This window comes from Amblyraja radiata, chromosome 17 (genome assembly GCF_010909765.2).
Source record: "Amblyraja radiata isolate CabotCenter1 chromosome 17, sAmbRad1.1.pri, whole genome shotgun sequence".
In the NCBI taxonomy this organism is placed as follows: Eukaryota; Metazoa; Chordata; class Chondrichthyes; order Rajiformes; family Rajidae; genus Amblyraja; species Amblyraja radiata.
The window spans coordinates 38,310,552-38,330,208 of NC_045972.1; the positions used below are offsets into that span (position 1 = coordinate 38,310,552).

A 19,657-nucleotide genomic window follows, 5' to 3' on the forward strand; every position below is an offset into this window, starting at 1 on the left:
CAAATTAGTTTAGGAATTAAGCAGCTAAAGGATGGCACCCAGTTGGGAGAGGGGGGGTGGGGGGTTAAGGAGATTGTAAATGCATAGGAGGCTAAAATTGGAAGAACATAATGCCAGGAACAGAGGCATATGGATATTAACAATTGTAACTCCTTTTAATGGGAAAATGCACGTACTGTGGAAGGGGGGTAGGGGACGGGACATTTTCTTGCAGTATTCTCTCCATAGTGCATAGTTTCTTTAAAATATTATTGTGCTGAGGAAATATAGAACAATATTTTCTATATTTTTAAACAAATTAGTATTTTGGAAAATTGCAATTATGCTTGAATATTTGAAGAATGAAGTACATAAATCATAAACTGTTCTTGTTCATTAATGTTTTCATTTATTTTAAAAAGACTAATATATATATTTTTAAAAGACAATTTAATATTTCTTTTTTAATCGAACACCTTCATAATAAAGACAATTTTGTATTTCATTCTGTTGATCTGTTGGGAGCCAGTAATCTGGGCCACAAAATAAACTAAGTACAAAACACTTCAGATGCTAGAAAATAAAACAAAAACCCTGAAAATACTCACCAGTCATGCACCATCTATGGAAAGAGAATCAAGGGTTAACATTTCAGTTGAAGGATCTTTTAGCAATAGAAAAGGTGAATCAAAAAGAAACTTGCTCAGTTAGCCTAATGACATTTTACAATTGGAATACAGTATGTGTTTTAACTAATCTAAATTCTGAAAAAAACAATGTATTGTTCTGCTTATTTAATCCTCTGGCACTCTATTGTTGAGAGGATTGGAATGATTGCCATCTAGCTGAACGAAGCTGTTCTTTAAGCCAAGCCCAATGTTAGAATTCCATTGCAATTGCTAATGTTGCATGATTTTTTCGCTTCAAAAGAGGGAGTTCAATTGAGGGAGTTCAATTGAGGGAGTCTCTGTGACTTGATCCCTCGACCTGCAAAGAAGCAAAAATAAATCTAATTGTATGATACTATTTATAATGTTTTTACAGTCACAAATATAACTAGATGGAAATGCCAAGATAATACAGCAGAACCAATAGTAGAATTTGTTGAATTTAATTCAGAGTTTGCTTTTCCACTTGAATCAAAAGAGACCAAGGAAGATTTAAAAAAAAGATTGCTGAAGCAGTAGAGCAGACCTGCTTTATGGGCAATAGTTCATAGATGATTTTTTGTGCATAACAACCTCGTGAGCTTAAATTGTGAGGGTGACTGCTGTGTTTGGTTAGAAACTTATATAAACATTAACAATGTGGTATATTGTTTTTACGCCATAGTAAAAATTCTTCTTCAATAAGAAATAGTTATTAATTCAGTTAATGTTTTCAGACCACCAGTGAGTTATTAGTAGGCAGTAGTTACTGTAAATTGGAAATGTGGTTATTAGTAGGTAGTAGTTACTGTAAATTGGAAATGTACAGATTATACACAGAGCATTAATTGTGCATTACTTAAAACCTTGCAATACATTTTGGAAGCTTTACTAGCATCTTGTCATATCTTCAAAAGTGTGTGTGTATTATAATTAAGAAATACAGTAGTATTCTTAACTGAACACACAAATTATCCACTTCTTTTGAAAGAGATGAATTATGCCAATTTATATTTTCATACTGAAATAAATCATTCTATCATGCATGACACAGCAGATGGTAAATGGGACATCATTATTTAGTAAAATATGTCATGTTTTGATTTAAAATTTAATATATCATCCTGGAGTTTTAATCTTTTTAAGTACCATGAGAAATTGGAAAAGTATTTGCCTTGGATTTGGCAACTACAATTCATTCTTGATCTTTCTGCTGTAGCTGGAATTTGCCTTTACAGAAATTAATATTATAGAAATATAATAACACTGTCCTTACAGTTGTAAACCTAGCAACCCCTGCCTGTGGAATTTGACTGTGGTATATACTCCCATCTATCATATTTTCATTAATCTATTCCCTTGTTGTGTGAATGGTGATTGTGGTGGTATAGTGATTGATTTATAGGATTAGTATACAGAAGTCTAGATGTTGATTTCGGACATGATTTTGAATTGCACAATCCCAAATGTGAAATTCAAATTTGACTATTTTAATCTGGAATTAAATATCTAGGATCGGCAATGGTCACCATTAAACTATTATTGAAACAATCTAATTCTTTATTTTTATTTCCCTGTAGTTTTTATGCAGGGCACTATTATGTCTCCTCCATAACTCTCCATGTGACATGGAGACAGGAAAGATTTAAGTGCCAGTTTTAACTTCGGAAGGGAGAGTGTACGCTGGCGCGGTTTAGCTGCCGCTGCTCTCTCTTCACATTGTGTTTTTGATTTTTTGTCTGGATCGAATTCTGTCTTTAATTTGTGTATTGGTGATGTCTTTATTATTTATTTTACTCCGATTATATGTTTTTTTACTCTTGTTAATTTCTGTAAGGTGTCCTTGAGACTTTGAAAGGCGCCCGCAAATAAAATTTATTATTATTATTATTATAACTTATGAAGTGTTTGTGACAGGGAGGTGGAAGGGAGGAGGCGAATTGAATGCGGAAGTCCAGGAAACGCCAGTTCATAGTCGTCATAGGAATTTAACTGAAAGCTGGTGAATAATGTCCAGAAATTGAAGGAATGATTACTCCTTGTGGAGCACTAATTTAAGAAGATCTCAACAAACACTTTATTCCCTCCCCCTTTTGGTGATGGGTTTTTACTCTGCTGCCCCCTGATTATATCAGTTAAAATAGAATCAAGCCCTGACAACATAATTAGGCCTCAGCAATAAGTAGGCTCTAACCTGTTTATGGTTCTTAGCCCTCCGATGCAGCATTCCTGATTAAAATGTCAGTGGATTGAAATACATTAGTTTATGCTAATCCCTCTTGGTGTTGTTCAGGTTAAATTTAAAATTTGGATTTCAGTATTTGAATTTTCAAGTCACATTCAAGTTCATATTTAATTGAGGTGGGATTAGTTTTATGACATTCCTTCCTCAATGAGAGAATGAATAATCATTCTAAATATCCCATCTGTTTCAAACACGTATCCTGATGCTTTATCTATTCTGTACTATATACATTATGATTTAATGCTGCTGCTTCCATTCTGCATGGGTATTTACATGAGTTTTTACTTACTATGTTATGTACTTTGAACAGACATTTAAGCAGTGAAAACAATCAAGCCCTTCAGAGAAATTAACTACAGTGAAAGCAAATGGTATGCTTAACTGATTGAAGGTTGCAACCATGCTTGGAGCGTAGAGCCAAGAAGCCTAGTTTTTTTTTAAAGGTTTGGTAATGAATGAAATCAGTGTTGGTGTTGACATTGAGCAAATGTTACAAATGTTATGTCATTTGTAATGACTTAATATAACATTGTTTTATTTAGATAGTTTTTAGTTATTTTAAAGGGTTAAACAGGCATATCAAAACTAGCACAACAAATAACTATTAGTGTTGTTTGTATAATTTTATCGTGAGTAAAAATATGTTTTAATCGTTGATCCTGAACAAATTTAAGATTTGTTTCTTCAGATCTGAATAGGGTAACTATGTTTGAACAACATTCATGGTTCTAACTCGGTTCATTCCATGTAATCAGTGAAGAAGAAAATCCTTGCTAATGTTGCGGTAATAAAACTGCTGTGTAAGCTGCAACATCTATAGAAATAAAATTTAACTTCTGATATGTGTGATTTATCATTACTGTTTAGTGTTTATATTCTATTGTACACAATTGTGTGAGATGTTTTAAGATCTGACATTATGCCATGCTAGGATAATTTGGATAGAAAATTAAGGTATTATTTATGGATTTAGATTGTACAAAAAAGCCTTATTTTAGAATTAGAGCTTTGTATAATGGACTGAAACTAATTTTAAGTGTTACACTTGATTTGTTTTTTTGAACTGTGAGGGGAAAGAAATCCCTGAAAGCAGTTTGAATCTATGATGGTGTATTCATTTACAGCACAAATTCAACATGTTTTCTTAATATTTTGTCTTTACAAACTATTTTTGCTGTAGATGTTTGGTCTTTCCATTAGAGTCGAATAAGTAATGGCAGTGGGAGAAAATAGCAGTTGAAAATTGCTCGGAAATACTTATCCTTGTGTCCATTTTTAAAGTTTACAGCTGATGAACACTAAAGTCAGTCATCACTATTGAAAATAGCAAAACAACTGTTGCTTTGTTTATAATAAAAACATGATTATTACACCCACAAGAGAAATGCTGCGTCTTTTCTGACCTATGCTTGTTTGAAGGAAGAATGTGGAAAGTCATAAAAAAATTAACCTTTGTCTTATACCTCTCTACATGTAAACTTAGAAACATCTGATGACGTGTGTCGTGCCTTTGGAAAAAGTTAGGCTTTTTTGTGTGACAGTAGTGGCCACAGGAAATCAACTCATCTGTATGCATAATTAGGGAAATAGGGCTATTTGAAGGAATTGCTTGCAGCATAATAGTTCTTGCAGATTTTCTAGTTTTTGACACATCAGTTGGTGAGAAAATAACTTGTATATTTATTTCAGTTGTCTTAATGTGGTTTTTAATTGCTTAACATAATGAAAACAGAATTACTTATTAGCAGCATTATTACCATGCAGTTTGCACATTGTATTTCCGTAAGTAATATTTTCATGCTACCTCTTAACGTATTGTTCACTTTATACTTTTCAATGTGTGGGAAAAATTAAAATGAATTTAATTATTTATCAGGCTATTTTAAGACAATTTGCTAGTTGCTTTGCTTTTTTTATGTTATGAATGGTACATACTGCAATGACTGTTGGTTGTCAGAATCTCCTTACTTGGTCCCTAGCCGACCATATGTGTCATGAGTTAGAATTGCTGGCAACCTTGAGCAGGGGCGGAGGTGGGGGGGGGGTTGGCGAAAGGCTGGATCACAGCTGCATGCTCAGTGCTGGTGTGTTACACTTTATTCATCAACTACTACAGTGATCAGAATTCTTAAGGAACTATCCCAGTGCCAAGGAGGAAAAAAGGAAATGTCAAATTGGAAAACGCCACAGGAAAATATGAAATGTCTTGAAAAGAATGGTATTAATTTAATTCCTTTTGCATCTTTGTATTTTAATTTCTTGTGAAAGTAGTATTATAGATGTGTATATTGTGTGCGACAGCATTCATTTGGTTAATCTTGACACAATATTTAATCTGCAGAATTGTGCACTTTTGTTAATGGCAAAAATAATAGTTGTGTTACATCTGCTGTGTACCTAAAAGGTTGCTGTGAACATTTAATGGTACGCCTTGTTTTTAAAAATATATTTCTTGCATTTTTCGAAGTATCAAATTCATGTGATAAATGTTTTATTTATATGTTGGGCAAATTAAACCTGGCAGAAATATATACACTATTGAATTGTAGTTTAACTTCACGATCTCTAAGAACACTTGAATAGTCGGAGTTGGCACCTGTAAGGAGCTTCATAGTGTGAACAGAAGGAATTATAATTTGTTTCTTTAATTTGTTGTGTAAAGTCTGAAAATGCAATTTTTAGACATTTTTGTTTTTTTCTTGCCCATCATTACTGAAATAGTATTTCCATCCAGTTAAGTACTGCAAAAAAATAAACATGGCAATGATTTTTGACAGTTTATATTTGGAGTGAGATATAGTTGAGGAATTAGGTTTAGTGGTGATTAAACAATTATAAGATTTTATCCTGTGTTGTGGTTTATTTAAAACAAAAATAAAGTACTGGAGGGTCAGGCAGCATCTGTGGAGGGAATGGACAGATGGCATTTCAGGTCGCTTCTTCAGACTAATGGAGTTGAGGGAAGAAAGCTGGCAAAGAGAGGTGGGGGTGGGACAAAGCCTGGCAAGTGATAAGTGGATACATGTGAGGGAGGTGATTGGTAGATGTGCAGAGGTTAAATGGAGACCAAAGAGTGTTAAATAAGGAAGGAAGAGGAGGAGTGAAATGTAAAGTCGGAGAGAGGGATATGGGTGGAAGGGGATAGGGACTCAGAGTAAGGAGGGGTGGGAGATTGATTGAAAGATGCAGCACAGAAACAGGCTCTTCGGCCCACTGAGTCCATACTGACCACCGATCATCCATTTACACTAGTTCTATGTAATCCCACATTCACATCTGCTCCCTACACACTAAGGGCAATTTACCTACAAACCCACACTTCTTTGGGATGTGCGAGGAAACCTATGTGGTCACAGGGAGAACTCCAAATTCCACACAGGCAGCACCCAAAATCAGGATTAAACCCAGGTCTTTGCCGCTATGAAGCAGCAACACTACCAGCTGGACCACTCAGATGACAGGAGGAGGATAGGGAATGAGGAGGATTATGGAAGTGGTAGGAGAAAGATGTGCAGAACGAGGGAGAGAGTTGAAGGGGGCAGGGGTTATACTTGAAATTGGAGAATTCTATGTTCATGCCATTGGGTTATAGGCTACCCAAGCAGAATAAGAGTTGCTGTTCTTGCAGTTTATGTGTGGTCTCACTGGAAGTGGAGGAGGCCGAGACATAAAGGTCATTATGGGAATGGGAAAAGTAGTTCAAATGACTAGTAACAGCAAGCTCCAGCAGGCCTTTGGAGACAGAGCACAAGTGTTCAGCGAAATGTTCACACAATCTGTGCTTGATCTTACTGACGTTGAGGAGGCCGCATTGGGAGCACCAAATTCATAGCAAAAGGATTTGAGTATAGGAGCAGGGAGGTTCTACTGCAGTTGTATAGGGTCTTGGTGAGACCACATCTGGAGTATTGCGTACAGTTTAGGTCTCCTAATCTGAGGAAGGACATTCTTGCCATAGAGGGAGTACAGAGAAGGTTCACCAGACTGATTCCTGGGATGTCAGGACTTTCATATGAAGAAAGACTGGATAGACTCGGCTTGTACTCGCTAGAATTTAGAAGATTGAGGGGGGATCTTATAGAAACTTACAAAATTCTTAACGGGTTGGACAGGCTAGATGCAGGAAGATTGTTCCCGATGTTGGGGAAGTCCAGAACAAGGGGTCACAGTTTAAGGATAAAGGGGAAATCTTTTAGGACTGAGATGAGAAAAACATTTTTTACACACAGAGTGGTGAATCTCTGGAATTCTCTGCCACAGAATGTAGTTGAGGCCAGTTCATTGGCAATATTTAAGAGGGAGTTAGATGTGGCCCTTGTGGCTAAAGGTATCAGGGGGTATGGAGAGAAAGCAGGTACAGGATACTGAGTTGGATGATCAGCCATGAACATATTGAATGGCGGTGCAGGCTCGAAGGGCCGAATGGCCTACTCCTGCACCTATTTTCTAAGTTTCTATGTTCTAAATGCAATTGCCATTCTTTACTCACATTTTCTCTTTCTCCGCCACATCTGGTCGCAACATCTTGAACATCTGAAATATTCTCTTTCTTCAGTAAAGGTCTTTCTCTTCTATTCCCCCCCCCCCCCCCCCCCCCCCCCCCCCTCCCATTGTGGACAGAACTCTCACTCATGTCTCCTATGTTTCCCACAATTCTGCTCTCACTCTACCTCTCTCTGAGATGGAACAAGGATAGAGTTCCTCTGGTCCTCATCTTTCACCCTACCAGTGTCAGCATCCAACAGGTCATTTTTCAACATTTCCGCCACTTTCAACTTCATCCCACCACCAGTCACATCATCCTGGCCCCACCGATTACCACAGAGACCTCTGTCTCTGCAACTCCATGGTTTGCTCACGCCTCCCCAAATTGCCCCCATTCTCTGTGCAACCGCAGGAGATGTAACGGTTGTCCTCGCCTCTCCTGTCTCACTTCCATTCAGGGACACCAACAGTCCTTACAGGTGATACGGAACATAGAATACAGCACAGGAACAGAGCCTTCGTCCCATAATATCTGTGCTGAATATGATGCCAAGTTAAATTAATCTCCTCTGCCTGGACATGATCCACATCCCTCCATTCCCTGCATATCTATCTGCCATCTAAAAACGTCTTAAATGCCACTATTGCATCTGCCTCTGCCACCACATCTTGCAGTGTATTCCCAACACCCAACACTTTCTATGAGAAATAACGGTAAACATGATCGGAGCCCATGGTATTAGAGGCAAGGTACTAGCATGAATAGAAGATTGGCTAACTGGCAGAAGACAAAGGATGGGGATAAAGGGGACTTTTCTGGTTGGCAAAGAACTGACAAATGAAATACAGTGTAGCAAAGTGTACATCATCCGTTTGGGTGAAGGAATAAAGTAGTAGATTATTTTCTAAGTGGGGAGAGGATTCGGAAATTGGAGGTGCAAAGGGACTTGGGAGTGCTGGTGCAGAATTCCCAAAAGATTAATTTGCAGGTTTTACCAATAGCAAGAAAGGCAAAGGCAATGTTAGCATTCAATTCGAGAGGACAAGAATATAAAAGCAAGGATGGAATTCTGAGGCTTTAGAAGGTGTTGGTCAGATGACATTTGGAATATTATGAGCAGTTTTGGGCCCTATATCTGAGGAAGGATGTGCTGTGCTGGAGAGGGTCTGGAGGAGATTTAGGCGAATGATCCTAGAGATGATTGAGTTTACGTATGAAGATTGTTTGATGGCTTTGAGCCTGTAATCGCTGAGCTTAGAAAGATATGGGGGGAGGGGGGGACCTCATTGGAACTTACTCATTAATGAAAGTCCTAGAGAGTGTGAATTTGGAGAGGATATTTCCATTAGAGAGAGAGTCTAGGACCAGATAGCCTCAAAATAAAAGTATGTACCTTTTGAATGGAGATGAGGAGGAATTTCTTTAGCCTGAGGGTCGAGAATCTATGGAATTTGTTGTCACACATGGCAGAGGAGACCAAGTCATTGGGTAATTTTAAAGCAGTGATTGATAAGTTCTTGATTAGTAAGGGTGTCAATGGTTATGGGGAGAAGGCAAGAGTCTGGGGTTCAGAGGGAAATATGTATCAGCCAGATCGAGTAGCAGAGCAGACTCGATGGGCCAAGTGGTCTGATTTTGCTTGTTTGTCCAGCCTTTCTTTGTAGCTGATACTCTTAATCCAGACAGCATTATGGTAAAAGGAACACAAAATTGCTGGAGAAACTCAGCGGGTGCAGCAGCAACTATGGAGCTGCTCCATAGATTCTGCTGCACCCGCTGAGTTTCTCCAGCAATTTTGTGTACCTTCGATCTTCCAGCATCTGCAGTTCCTTTTTGAAAGCATTATGGTAAACCTCTTTTGCACCCTCTCCAAAGCCTACACATGTAGTTATGGAGACTAGAACTGCAAGCAATACTCCAAATGTGGTTTAGGCCAAATCCTGTGATGCTGCAACATGACTTCCTGATTCTTATACTCATGCCCTGGTTGATGTAGGCAAGAATACCATATGCCTTCTTTAGCACTACAGGTGCACAACCTTTTATCCGAAGATCCAAATAACGAAAACCTCCGAATAGCGGCCATTTTTTCGGTCCTTGAAGAAAGGTCCTTGAAAACGTTCACCGAGGGCGGCCCGCAGAGGTGACAGCGGAACCTTCGGTCGGTCCTCGAAGAAAGGGGAACTAAATCCCCATTCATAAAAGAGAAGTTGAGGGTATATTGCGCGGGAGGGTTAATAATTGACAATATGCTGCTGCCTGCCCGCTGAATTAAAAAGTTCCCACGGTAGACTCACGATACACAGTGTTTCGTGAGTCTTGCGTGGGAACTTTTTAACTCAGCGGGGCAGGCAGCAGCAGCAGATTGTCGCTCGCTTCAGTATCACCCCACCTACACCCCTCTGCTTCCCGGCCATGTGTGTGACCCCTTCCCACCCCTCTCCAGCTCCCCGCCCATTGCACCGGCGCGGGGGCTTTGCACTGTCTTCACGTCGGCGATTTCGCAGGACCGTGTCAGGACCAATTAGACACCGACCACCAGGCCCACCGCAAGCACGGAGATCCCAGAGACCCACAGCCAACAGCAGCCCAGCCCAGCCCCACTCCAACTACAGAGGAACCTGGGTTGCGGATGACGGGGCGCAGCTCGGGGCGTCGTAGGGGCCCATCGGGGAGCGGCCACTCAAAGCCACGCCGGGAGATGTAGGGCCCTGCCCCGGTCTTGATGTTGGAGCCCCCGGCGGGCGCTAGCAAGTCCGCGGCAATTTACAGCCGCGCCGGGCGTTGTAAGGCCCCCCTCCAGGTCACTCTCAACCTCTATGATGTTTGCTCTCAACCCCGTAATTCGGGCGGGAGAAGTCGCCGCTGCCGGTGCCCCGCAAAGCAGTCTCCCACCGGAGACCCGCGAGCTCCCGTTGTCACCATCCACCGGAGTCGGGTCGCAGCAGCTCGCCCCCGCAACTCTCCACGCTCCGAAGCTGGCCAGCTCCACGGAGGTAGGTCCGTAGGTCCACAGCTCCCACCGCCGCCCACCGACCCCCAGGCCCACTGCAAGCACGGAGATCCCAGAGATCCCAGAGACCCACAGCCAGCAGCAACTCCAGCCCAGCCCCGCTCCAACTCCAGAGGAGCATGTAGGGGCAGAAGCTGATGGTGTGCAAGGTACGTCTTGTTCTTGGGGTGGCGGATGAGGGGGCGCAGCTCGGGCTGTGGGCGAACTGCCACTTGTCGCTGTAGCGGCCAAAGATCATAGAGGAGCTCCTCTATGATCTTTGGTAGCGGCCCATCGGGGAGCGGATTCCTCTGGAGTTGGAGGGGGAGGGGGTATTGTGCTGTTTGATCGCCCCCTGCTATCCCAGGGACAGGGAGACACAGCGGCTTTTTAGACTGGTGGGCAATCACTTCCAAAGTTCTGCCCACACAGTCAGTACACCTCTCCTACACTGCATTTCATACAAACATTTATTCTGCAAGAAAAAACGACATTGAAGACTCAAACTCGCGATCGAGTAACTGCCAGGATCAAGGCGCAAACTCGCGACCTTGCGGATATGAGCCGAGCACTCTACCACTGAGCCAGCCATTAAAATCTACGCTAAAAAATTTCCATTCCGAAGACCGACAAATTCTGAATTACGAAAAGTGTCTGGTCCCAAGGCTTTCGGATAAAAGGTTGTGCACCTGTATATACTTGTGTTCCTACTTTCAGGGTGGTATGGACGCAGACCCTAAAGTCCCGCTGCATGTTAATGCTGTTAAGGGTTCTTCCTGAACTGTTCATGTGCTCCTCTTCCAACCTTGCCTATTGCATTTGGTGCTCCTAGTGTGGCCTCCTTTTGCTAAACAAAGTGTAGACGTGCTGGAGCTCCCAATTGCTGCTCATTTTAACTTCCCTTCCCATACCAACCTTTCTGTCCTTGACCTCCTCCACTGCCAGAGCGATGCCACATGCAAACTGGAAGAACAGCACCTCTTATTTCACTTTGGTGGCCTACAACTCAACGACATGAACATTGAGTTCTCAAATCTCAAGTAAACCCCTTAGCCCTCTTCTCTCTGGTGCACACACCTTTCTCCCACCAACCCTGTTCCTTTCCCATCCTCCTTCTGGCCATTTTCCACCCCTCCCTACTTCGAGTTCCCTCATCACCACTCTTACCCCTACCCACCCCCATCTCATTCCACCCATATCTCTCTCTCAGGCTTTACATTTCCCTTATCTGCGACCCTTTTGTCTCCACTTCACCTCTATTTGTTTGCACTACTCCACCTCACCTGTATCCACCCATCGTTTACCAGGCTTTGTACCACCCCTACCTCGCTTTTCCCCCCCTTTATTCCATTACTGAAGAAAGGACCCAATGTGAAACGTTATCTGTCAATTTTCCTCCTGCCTGACCCACTGAGTTCCTCTTGTAGTTTGTTTTGTGTTCAAGATTCTAGCATCTGCAGTCTCTTAAGTTTTCTGCATTTTTAAATGGTTCTGCTATTTGTAGTCTGATAAATGGCCTACGCTGCTATTTATTTTTCCACTTAACAGAACAAACTTGTTTGGCGTTATTCAGACTTAGTAAATGGGGTTTGACCCTATCAAGAAATCTAATTAAATTCATATTTATATTTGAACCAGCATTCAGGTGGCAGAAGATGCACTGAGTCCTTTATTCGGAGTAGTAAAGTAAACAGTAAACAGTATTAATGGATATTTTGTTAACTGATGGTTACACTTATTTTTTGATTTTGTTGTCCAGTTCCCATGGCTATCTGGACTACACTTCTTCCCACCCTGATTCCTGTAAGGACTCCATCCCCTACTCCCAATGTCTCCGTCTACGCCGCATCTGCTCCCAGGATGAGGTGTTCCACACCAGGGCATTGGAAATGTCCTAATTTTTCAGGGAATGGGGGTTCCCCTCCCCTAATATAGATGAGGCTCTCACCAGGGTCTCTTCAATACTCCGCAACACTGCTCTCTCTCCCCATCCCCCCACTCGGAACAAGGGCAGAGTCCCCCTAGTCCTCACCTTCCACCCCACTAGCCGTCACATACAACAAATAGTCCTCCGTCATTTTCGCCACCTACAACATGACCCCACCACTCGCCACATCTTCCCATCTCCCCCCCCCCCCCCCCCGTCTGCTTTCCGCAAAGACCGCTCCCTCCGTAACTCCCTGGTCAATTCTCCCCTTCCCACCTGCACCACCCCCTCCCCGGGCACTTTCCCTTGCAACTGCAGGAGATGCTACACTTGTCGCTTTACCTCCCCCCTCGACTCCATTGAAGGACCCAAGCAGTCGTTCCAGGTGCGACAAAGGTTCACCTGCACCTCCAACCTCTATTGCATCCGCTGCTCTGGATGTCAGCTGATCTACATCGGTGAGACCAAGCGTAGGCTTGGCGATCGTTTCGCCGAACACCTCCGCTCGGTTCGCATTAACCAATCTGATCTCCCTGAGGCTCAGCCCTTCAACTCCCCCTCCCATTCTGAATCCGACCTTTCTGTCCTGGGCCTCCTCCATGGCCAGAGTGAGCACCACCGGAAATTGGAGGAGCAGCACCTCATATTCCGCTCGGGCAGTCTGCAGCTTGAACATTGACTTCTCCAATTTCCGGTGGCCCTTGCTGTCTCCTCCCCTTCTCAGCTCTCCCTCTGGCTCCTCTTTCTTTCTTCTTCCTGCCCCCCCCCCACCCTGCATCAATCTGAAGAAGTGTTTCAGCCCAAAACGTTGCCTATTTCCTTCGCTCCAAAGATGCTGCCGCACACGCTGAGTTTCTCCAGCACTTTTGTCTACCTTCGATTTTCCAGCATCTACAGTTCCGTCTTGAATATCCCATAAAGAATTACTGTCTCAAAGTATCATCTTTGGAGCATGGTTGTTTTGAAAATGTTAAAGTAATGGATACTGATCAAAGGATTTTATACCATCTGTAATTAAATGTTTAAAGGGAATACTTTCTAACTACCTATAATTAAGTACTTTGAGGGAAGTTTTATTTGGCTGCAAATTAAATGTTTGAATGAGAGAAAATATATAGCTAACTTTCGATAATGAGTAGAAAAAAGGAGTGTTTTATACTATTAGAGCTCAGTAATTTGTATTGCCCGATCTACGCAACAAGGTCTTCATGTTGATTAAGAGGTTTACCAGATGTGGTGCAGTGTATTATGCTGTCAATAATTAAGGCAATTACATTTTGAAAGACCCTTTTACTTGTACATACTGTTATGCTAAATTTCAGGTCTATTGGTGGCACTCTCACCTATCAGTCAGAATGTTGTGGATTCAAGTCCTATTCCAGAGATCTGACTATAACATTTAGATGGGATTGAGAGAAAGCCACACTGTCAGAGGTTCATTTTTGTTGATTGAAGTATTGTACCTACAAGAACATTTTGTGGATTTAAAAGACTAGACTCTCACCTTCCCTTTGGACTCAGTCTTTTGGTGCATATTTGGACGAATGTAGTGATGTGGTCTGGAACTGATTAGTTTTGGCAATGCACAAAAAGGACATTAAGGGAGCTAGATTATTGACCACTTGTCACATTGTTGATTTCACTACTATTCACTTTGTCTATGATTGAGAATAAAATGTTTGGATGGTAATTAACTGAACTGGATTAGTCCAACATTTTGGAGACATATGGTTGAAAATGTTTCTGACTTTTCCTTGGAATTGACTCGCTGTGCAGTGCCATCATTGAAGATAAGGATGATTTTGGAGCTGCCGGCCTTTTATCTGATTATTAGTAAGTAGTTCAGTTGTGCTTTGAATTTTTGTAACCTTGGTTTTTGTAAGTCTGAAGCTACCCCTGGCACACCCTACTGCACTTCTTAAAAACAAGTCTTTATCTCTTTGCTTGAGTGGGGGATATGCCAGGGCATAAAATTACAAACTGGTAGAATACAGTTCTGCTTGTAATGGCTCATAACAACTCCATAGATGCCAAGTTTTAAGCTGCTAGATCCTTTTGAAACATATTTTACAAAGGAACACACCATGATAGGTGTGCTCAGTGTAAAGGTGGGACTTATCTAAAAAAATACATGCTTTGATCATTCTAACCTGGCACTGGCAGTTTGGTATGAGCAAAATTGTGTATGTTTATCTCTTGTCTTGCTCATCACCTACCCGGGACCAAGCTGCACCTATATTCCTCTTGTTGATGGACATTGAAGCCATCCATTCAAGTATACATATGGTGTGCTTGCTGCTCTCAGTGTCACTTCAAATTTTGTTCCACATGGATGATCATAACAAAAATCTTAAGAAATAGAAGCATTCCATATGCCAACTTAATAAATATTTGCTATAAATCGTATATATGCGGAGCAACTACTAACAAGCACTACAATTGATTAGTAGGAAATAACCAATCTACAACTACAACACCAGCATCTCTCTGGCAATGTGAAAATTGCCCAGTTATGTCATATCCACAAGAATCAGGACGCATGCAACCCAGCCAATTATCGCCGCATTAATCTACTCCCAGTCAGTCAAATAATGGAAAGCATAATCGATAGTGCTATCAAGTGACACTTATTTAGCAACTTTATTTCAATCTGAACCAAGAACCAAGATTCCATCAAAGTTACTCAGCACCTGGCCTCAGTACATGTTGCAAATATGCTCAAAATAGGTGAACTCCAGAAATGAACTGCCCTTGCCAAGGCAGCATGGCATCAAGCAGCCCTGGCTAAACTGGATTCAATAGGATTCAGCGGGGAAATACTCCACTGGCTGGAATCATACTTAGCAGAAAGGAAAATGGTGTGATTGTTGGAGGTCACTCATCTTTGTCACAAGACATCTCTGCAGGAGTTCCTCAGGGTAGTGTCCCACCCCAATCATCTCCAGCTGCTTCATCAGTGACCTTCCTTCAATCATGAGGTCAGAGGTCAATTTACTGGTGATTGCACAATGTTCAGCACCATTTGCGACTCCTTAGATCAAAGATCTTTGCCTTGGATAACGAATCAATCCGCATACAAATGCAGCAAGACCAGGACAATATCTGAAGAAGGATCTCGACCCGAAACGTCACCCATTCGTTCTCTCCAGAGATGCTGCCTGTCCTGCTGTCCAGGCTTTTTGTATCTTTGGACAATATCCAAACTTGGGTGACGTGACATTCCTGCCACACAAGTGCAGGGCAATGATGATATCCATCAGGACTAAATGGAACTATCACTCCCTGACAATAGCATTACCGTCATTGATATCCCACTATCAACATACTAGGTGATACCAATGACCAGAAACTGAACTGGAGTAGGCATTTATACAATACTAGACCAAGGGGGACCCGTTGGGTCTCGTCCCCTCAACGGTGGTTGCGGGGGGGACGGGGGACTGGAGAGGGGGGAGGGAGAGAGGGGAGGGAGAGAGAGGAGTTGGGGAGGGGAGAGGGGGAAGGGGGGAGAGAGAGGAGGGGGGAGAGAGAGGAGGGGGGGAGAGAGAGGAGGGGGAGAGAGGGGAGGTGGGGAGAGAGGACGGGGATAGAGAGGAGGGGGAAAGGGAGGGGAGAGGGGGTAGTGGGGAGGGGAGAGGGGAGGTTGTGGGGGGGCGTAGAGGGGGGAGGGGAGGGGAGGGAGAGGAGGTGGGCAGAGGGGGGAGGGAGGGGGGGAGAGAGAGTAGCGGGGAGAGAGAGTAGCGGGGAGAGAGGATGTGGTGAGAGAGGGGGAGGGTGAGAGAAGAGGGGAGGGGGAGAAGACGGGGGAGGTGTGGAGGAGAGGGAGAAAGAGAGGAGGGGGTGAAAGGTGGGGGGAGGAGAAGGGAGGGGGAGAGAGGGGGAGGGGGGAGAAGAGGAGGGGGGAAAGGTGGAGGGGAGCCGGGTGAGTGAGTGGGCTGCGAAAAGCAGAGAGAGCCCGGGGAGAGAGAGAGTACAGGGCCCGACTCGGCATCTCTCGGGAAACCCGAAGCGGGGGGGAGCGGGAGAGAGCGGGGGGGGGGGGGGGGGGAGCAGGATAGGAGCGGTTAGCAGAGGGAGGGAGGGGGCGGGAGAGGAGCGGTTAGCAGCGGGAAGGGGGAGCGGGTAGCAGCGGCGGGAGGAGCAGGATAGGGGCTGTTAGCAGCAGGAGGGAGGGGGCGGGGGAGTGGCGTGACTTCACTCGCGCAGGCTGCGAGGGGAAAGTTATTCAAAAGCAAGCTGGGAAGCTCGTGAGTGCCGGTGACCTTAGGATCTGCAGACCAAAGCCCACTTGCTCGTTCTTTCTGCGTCTTTTGAACAACGGGTGGGATGATGGTGACGTAACGCGTGGAAAACAGTGTCCCTGCGCATTGTCAGCAGCTGCTTTAATCCAGAGCCGAGATTTGAAAAAGATGCCAGATTGGTGAACAATTTTAGTAAAAATCTCGGGAAATAATGAATCAAATTTACAGATATGGGGATTTTTTTAAATCATGAGGTAAATCTCTACCGGAATATGTAGAAATGTCATAGTTAGCGCGTCGGGTTTTCGAGGAGATGTGAATCACAAGCAAAACAAACGTAATAACAAAGAGAGTTTTAATAGTTACTAGACTAAGTGGGACCCGTTTTGTCCCATGTTCACACGGGAGGGCTGGTCCCCCAATGCAATATTGCACCTCTCCACCAATGCCAATATTGGTGGTCAGTGGGGGATGGGGGGGCTTTCTGGAGCGCTAGTATGGGTGTTGTGGGCTGAAGGGACTGGTTTCCAGAGGGCTAGTATGGACATTGTGGGCCGAATGGATTCTTGGGCTGGCAGCTCAGTCACTCAAGCCTGGTGTGCTGGCAGCTCACTCACGGCTGGTTGACTGTCAGTTGACTCACGGCTATTCCTTGAAATTCCATTTCAAGCAGGGTGCAAGGCCACCAAATTCAAATACCGTTTCCTACCACTTCAAGCAGGGTGCAAGGCCACCAAATTTAAGCGCAGTTTCCAGCCACTTCAAGGAGGGTGCAAGGCCACCAAATTCAAGTGCAGTTTCATGCCACTTCAAGCAGAGTGCAAGGCCACTAAATTCAAGTGCAGTTTCATGCCATTTCAAGCAGGGTGCAACGCCACCAAATTCAAGTGCAGTTTCATGCCATTTCAAGCAGGGTGCAAGGCCACCAAATTCAAGTGCAGTTTCATGCCATTTCAAGCAGGGTGCAAGGCCACCAAATTCAAGTGCAGTTTCATACCATTTCAAGCAGGGTTCAAGGCCACCAAATTCAAGTGCAGTTCCATACCATTTCAAGCAGGGTGCAAGGACACCAAATTCAAGTGCTGTTTCATGCCATTTCAAGCAGGTTGCAAGGGGGGGGGGGGGACTATGTATAAACACTGCTGTAATTTCTACTTGGTGAAACCAAAATGTGTAAAAATGGCCTTTATTAAAATCTGACAATGTGCATTTTAACCACATGTGATTTTTTTTTCTATTACAAATCTCAAATTGTGGAGTACAGAGGCAAATAAATAAATGATGGGTCTTTTTCCCAAACAATATGGAGGGCACTGTAGCATGGAAACAGGCCCTTCAGCCCTCCAAGTCCGACCAGTACACTAGTTCTATCCTACATACTAGAGACAATTTACAGAAGCCAACTAAACCTAGAAGCCTGCTCAACTTTAGAATGTGGGAGGAAAGACCAGGAGCAAACCCACGTGGCCACAGGGAGAACGCACAAACTCCGTACAGACAGCACCTGAGGTCAGGATCGAATCTGGGATTCCGATGCTGTAAGGCAGCAACTCTTTACACTGCGACACATTAGTACACAGCATTTTCAGCTTGTTGTGGGTCAGAATTGATGGCACCAAAACAACCAAAATTGTACACGGTAGTCTAGGTATAGTTTCATGAGGTTCTATACAATCACAATGGCATTTCCTTTTCCTGTGAACAAATCCTCGAATAGTAAACGCTAACATACCATTAGCTTTGAACAGCAACATTACACGTACTCTCAACATTTAATAAAAGCTCTCCTGAAGCCCTTTTACCTCTTTCATATTGTCAAAATACCACTTTTTGAATTGGATATAACTTATTTCTTTCATTCAGTTCAGTGAAAATGGCCTGCAGTAATTTGTGAGAGGTTGTACAGAAGGCAAGAGCTTAGAGGTGTGCAAGTGACGAATAAAACTGATTGTGTGATTGATTGTGTGATTGTACGGAGATGAACCTTTGGCATTGGCTAAACATTTACCAATGTTTCTGTTTATAATTTAGAAATTGATCTACAAATAAAAAGTAAAAGCAATTTACAACTCTTTTTCATGTTAGCAGAATGACATTTGTGGCACGTCATAGGAATCAGTACTTTAGCTCTTAATATTTTACATTAATAACTGGGATGAAATTACAGCTATACCTGTAACTATGGACAGGTATAGGTGTTATATTGATATACAATTAGGTGAACAATAATATGCAAATGGTTAACAAGGGCAAGAATGGGTCAGATGGAATACAGAAAATAGACAACATGAGGATTTACACAAAATGCTGGAGTAACTCAGCGGGACAGGCAGCACCTCTGGATAGAAGGAATGGGTGACATCCCCCCCATGCTGATAAGATTCTGACTCTACATTCATCATTTGGTTGACTCTTAATTGCTTGTTCATTTCAGGGGGAGTTTAGGATGGATCATAAATGCAGACATTACTAGTGACATCAGCATCCCATGAGCAAGGAAAATGAAAAAAATCCAACATTACATTTGTTCATGAATGGTTTTAAGCCCTATGGGTCATGCTGTTCCTTTCACTGGTGAATCATGATATACTTGTGGTTCAGTAAGAGGATTATACTCATTCAAATCCATTACCATCAAATTTAAACTTTTTTCCTTAAAGTTAGTAAATAACCTCATTAACCAGCTACCTCGTTGTTTCCTGATTGGATCTGATGCAAGCTTGTGTGCAGCTGTTCTTGGTAGTCTGAGGTAGAAAACATAATAGGAAATTTCTTTAAACAGAAAAGGTAGAAATTAGAAACTAGCGATACTGGTTTACAAAAGAAGACACAAATTGCCGGTGTGATTCAGGGTCAGATGCTGTCTGATGCAACTCTAGGGATAGGTAACGTTTGGGTCAGGGCCCTTCTGCAGACTTGAGTTCTGAGATACTCCAGCACTTTGTGTTTTCCAAACAGAGCAGGCGTTGTGGTCCATCTGCATAACTTTTCAAACTTGAATTTGTGTACATAATTATTTCAGCTATCTTATTGCAATCTTATGTCCAGGATTTCCAGAGCACCAGAAGTTATGCAGGGCAAGAGAGGAAACATAAGAAATTGCAGATGCTGGAATTTTCTGCATAAAAACAAACTGCTGG

The 19,657-nt window shown here is 42.9% G+C and overlaps 1 protein-coding gene across 7 annotated transcripts in view; it reads left to right on the plus strand.

The window, feature by feature from the left end:
* The first annotated feature begins 4,921 nt into the window (after positions 1-4,921).
* LOC116982783 overlaps positions 4,922-19,657 on the plus strand; it is a 106,721-nt gene continuing 91,985 nt past the window's right edge. For all 7 annotated transcript variants that reach the window (XM_033036221.1, XM_033036222.1, XM_033036223.1 and 4 more), the window contains exon 1: positions 4,922-5,089. In XM_033036221.1, coding sequence (XP_032892112.1) covers positions 5,087-5,089 — 3 coding nt within the window. In that variant the 5' untranslated portion in view covers positions 4,922-5,086. The remainder of the gene's footprint in view (positions 5,090-19,657) is intronic.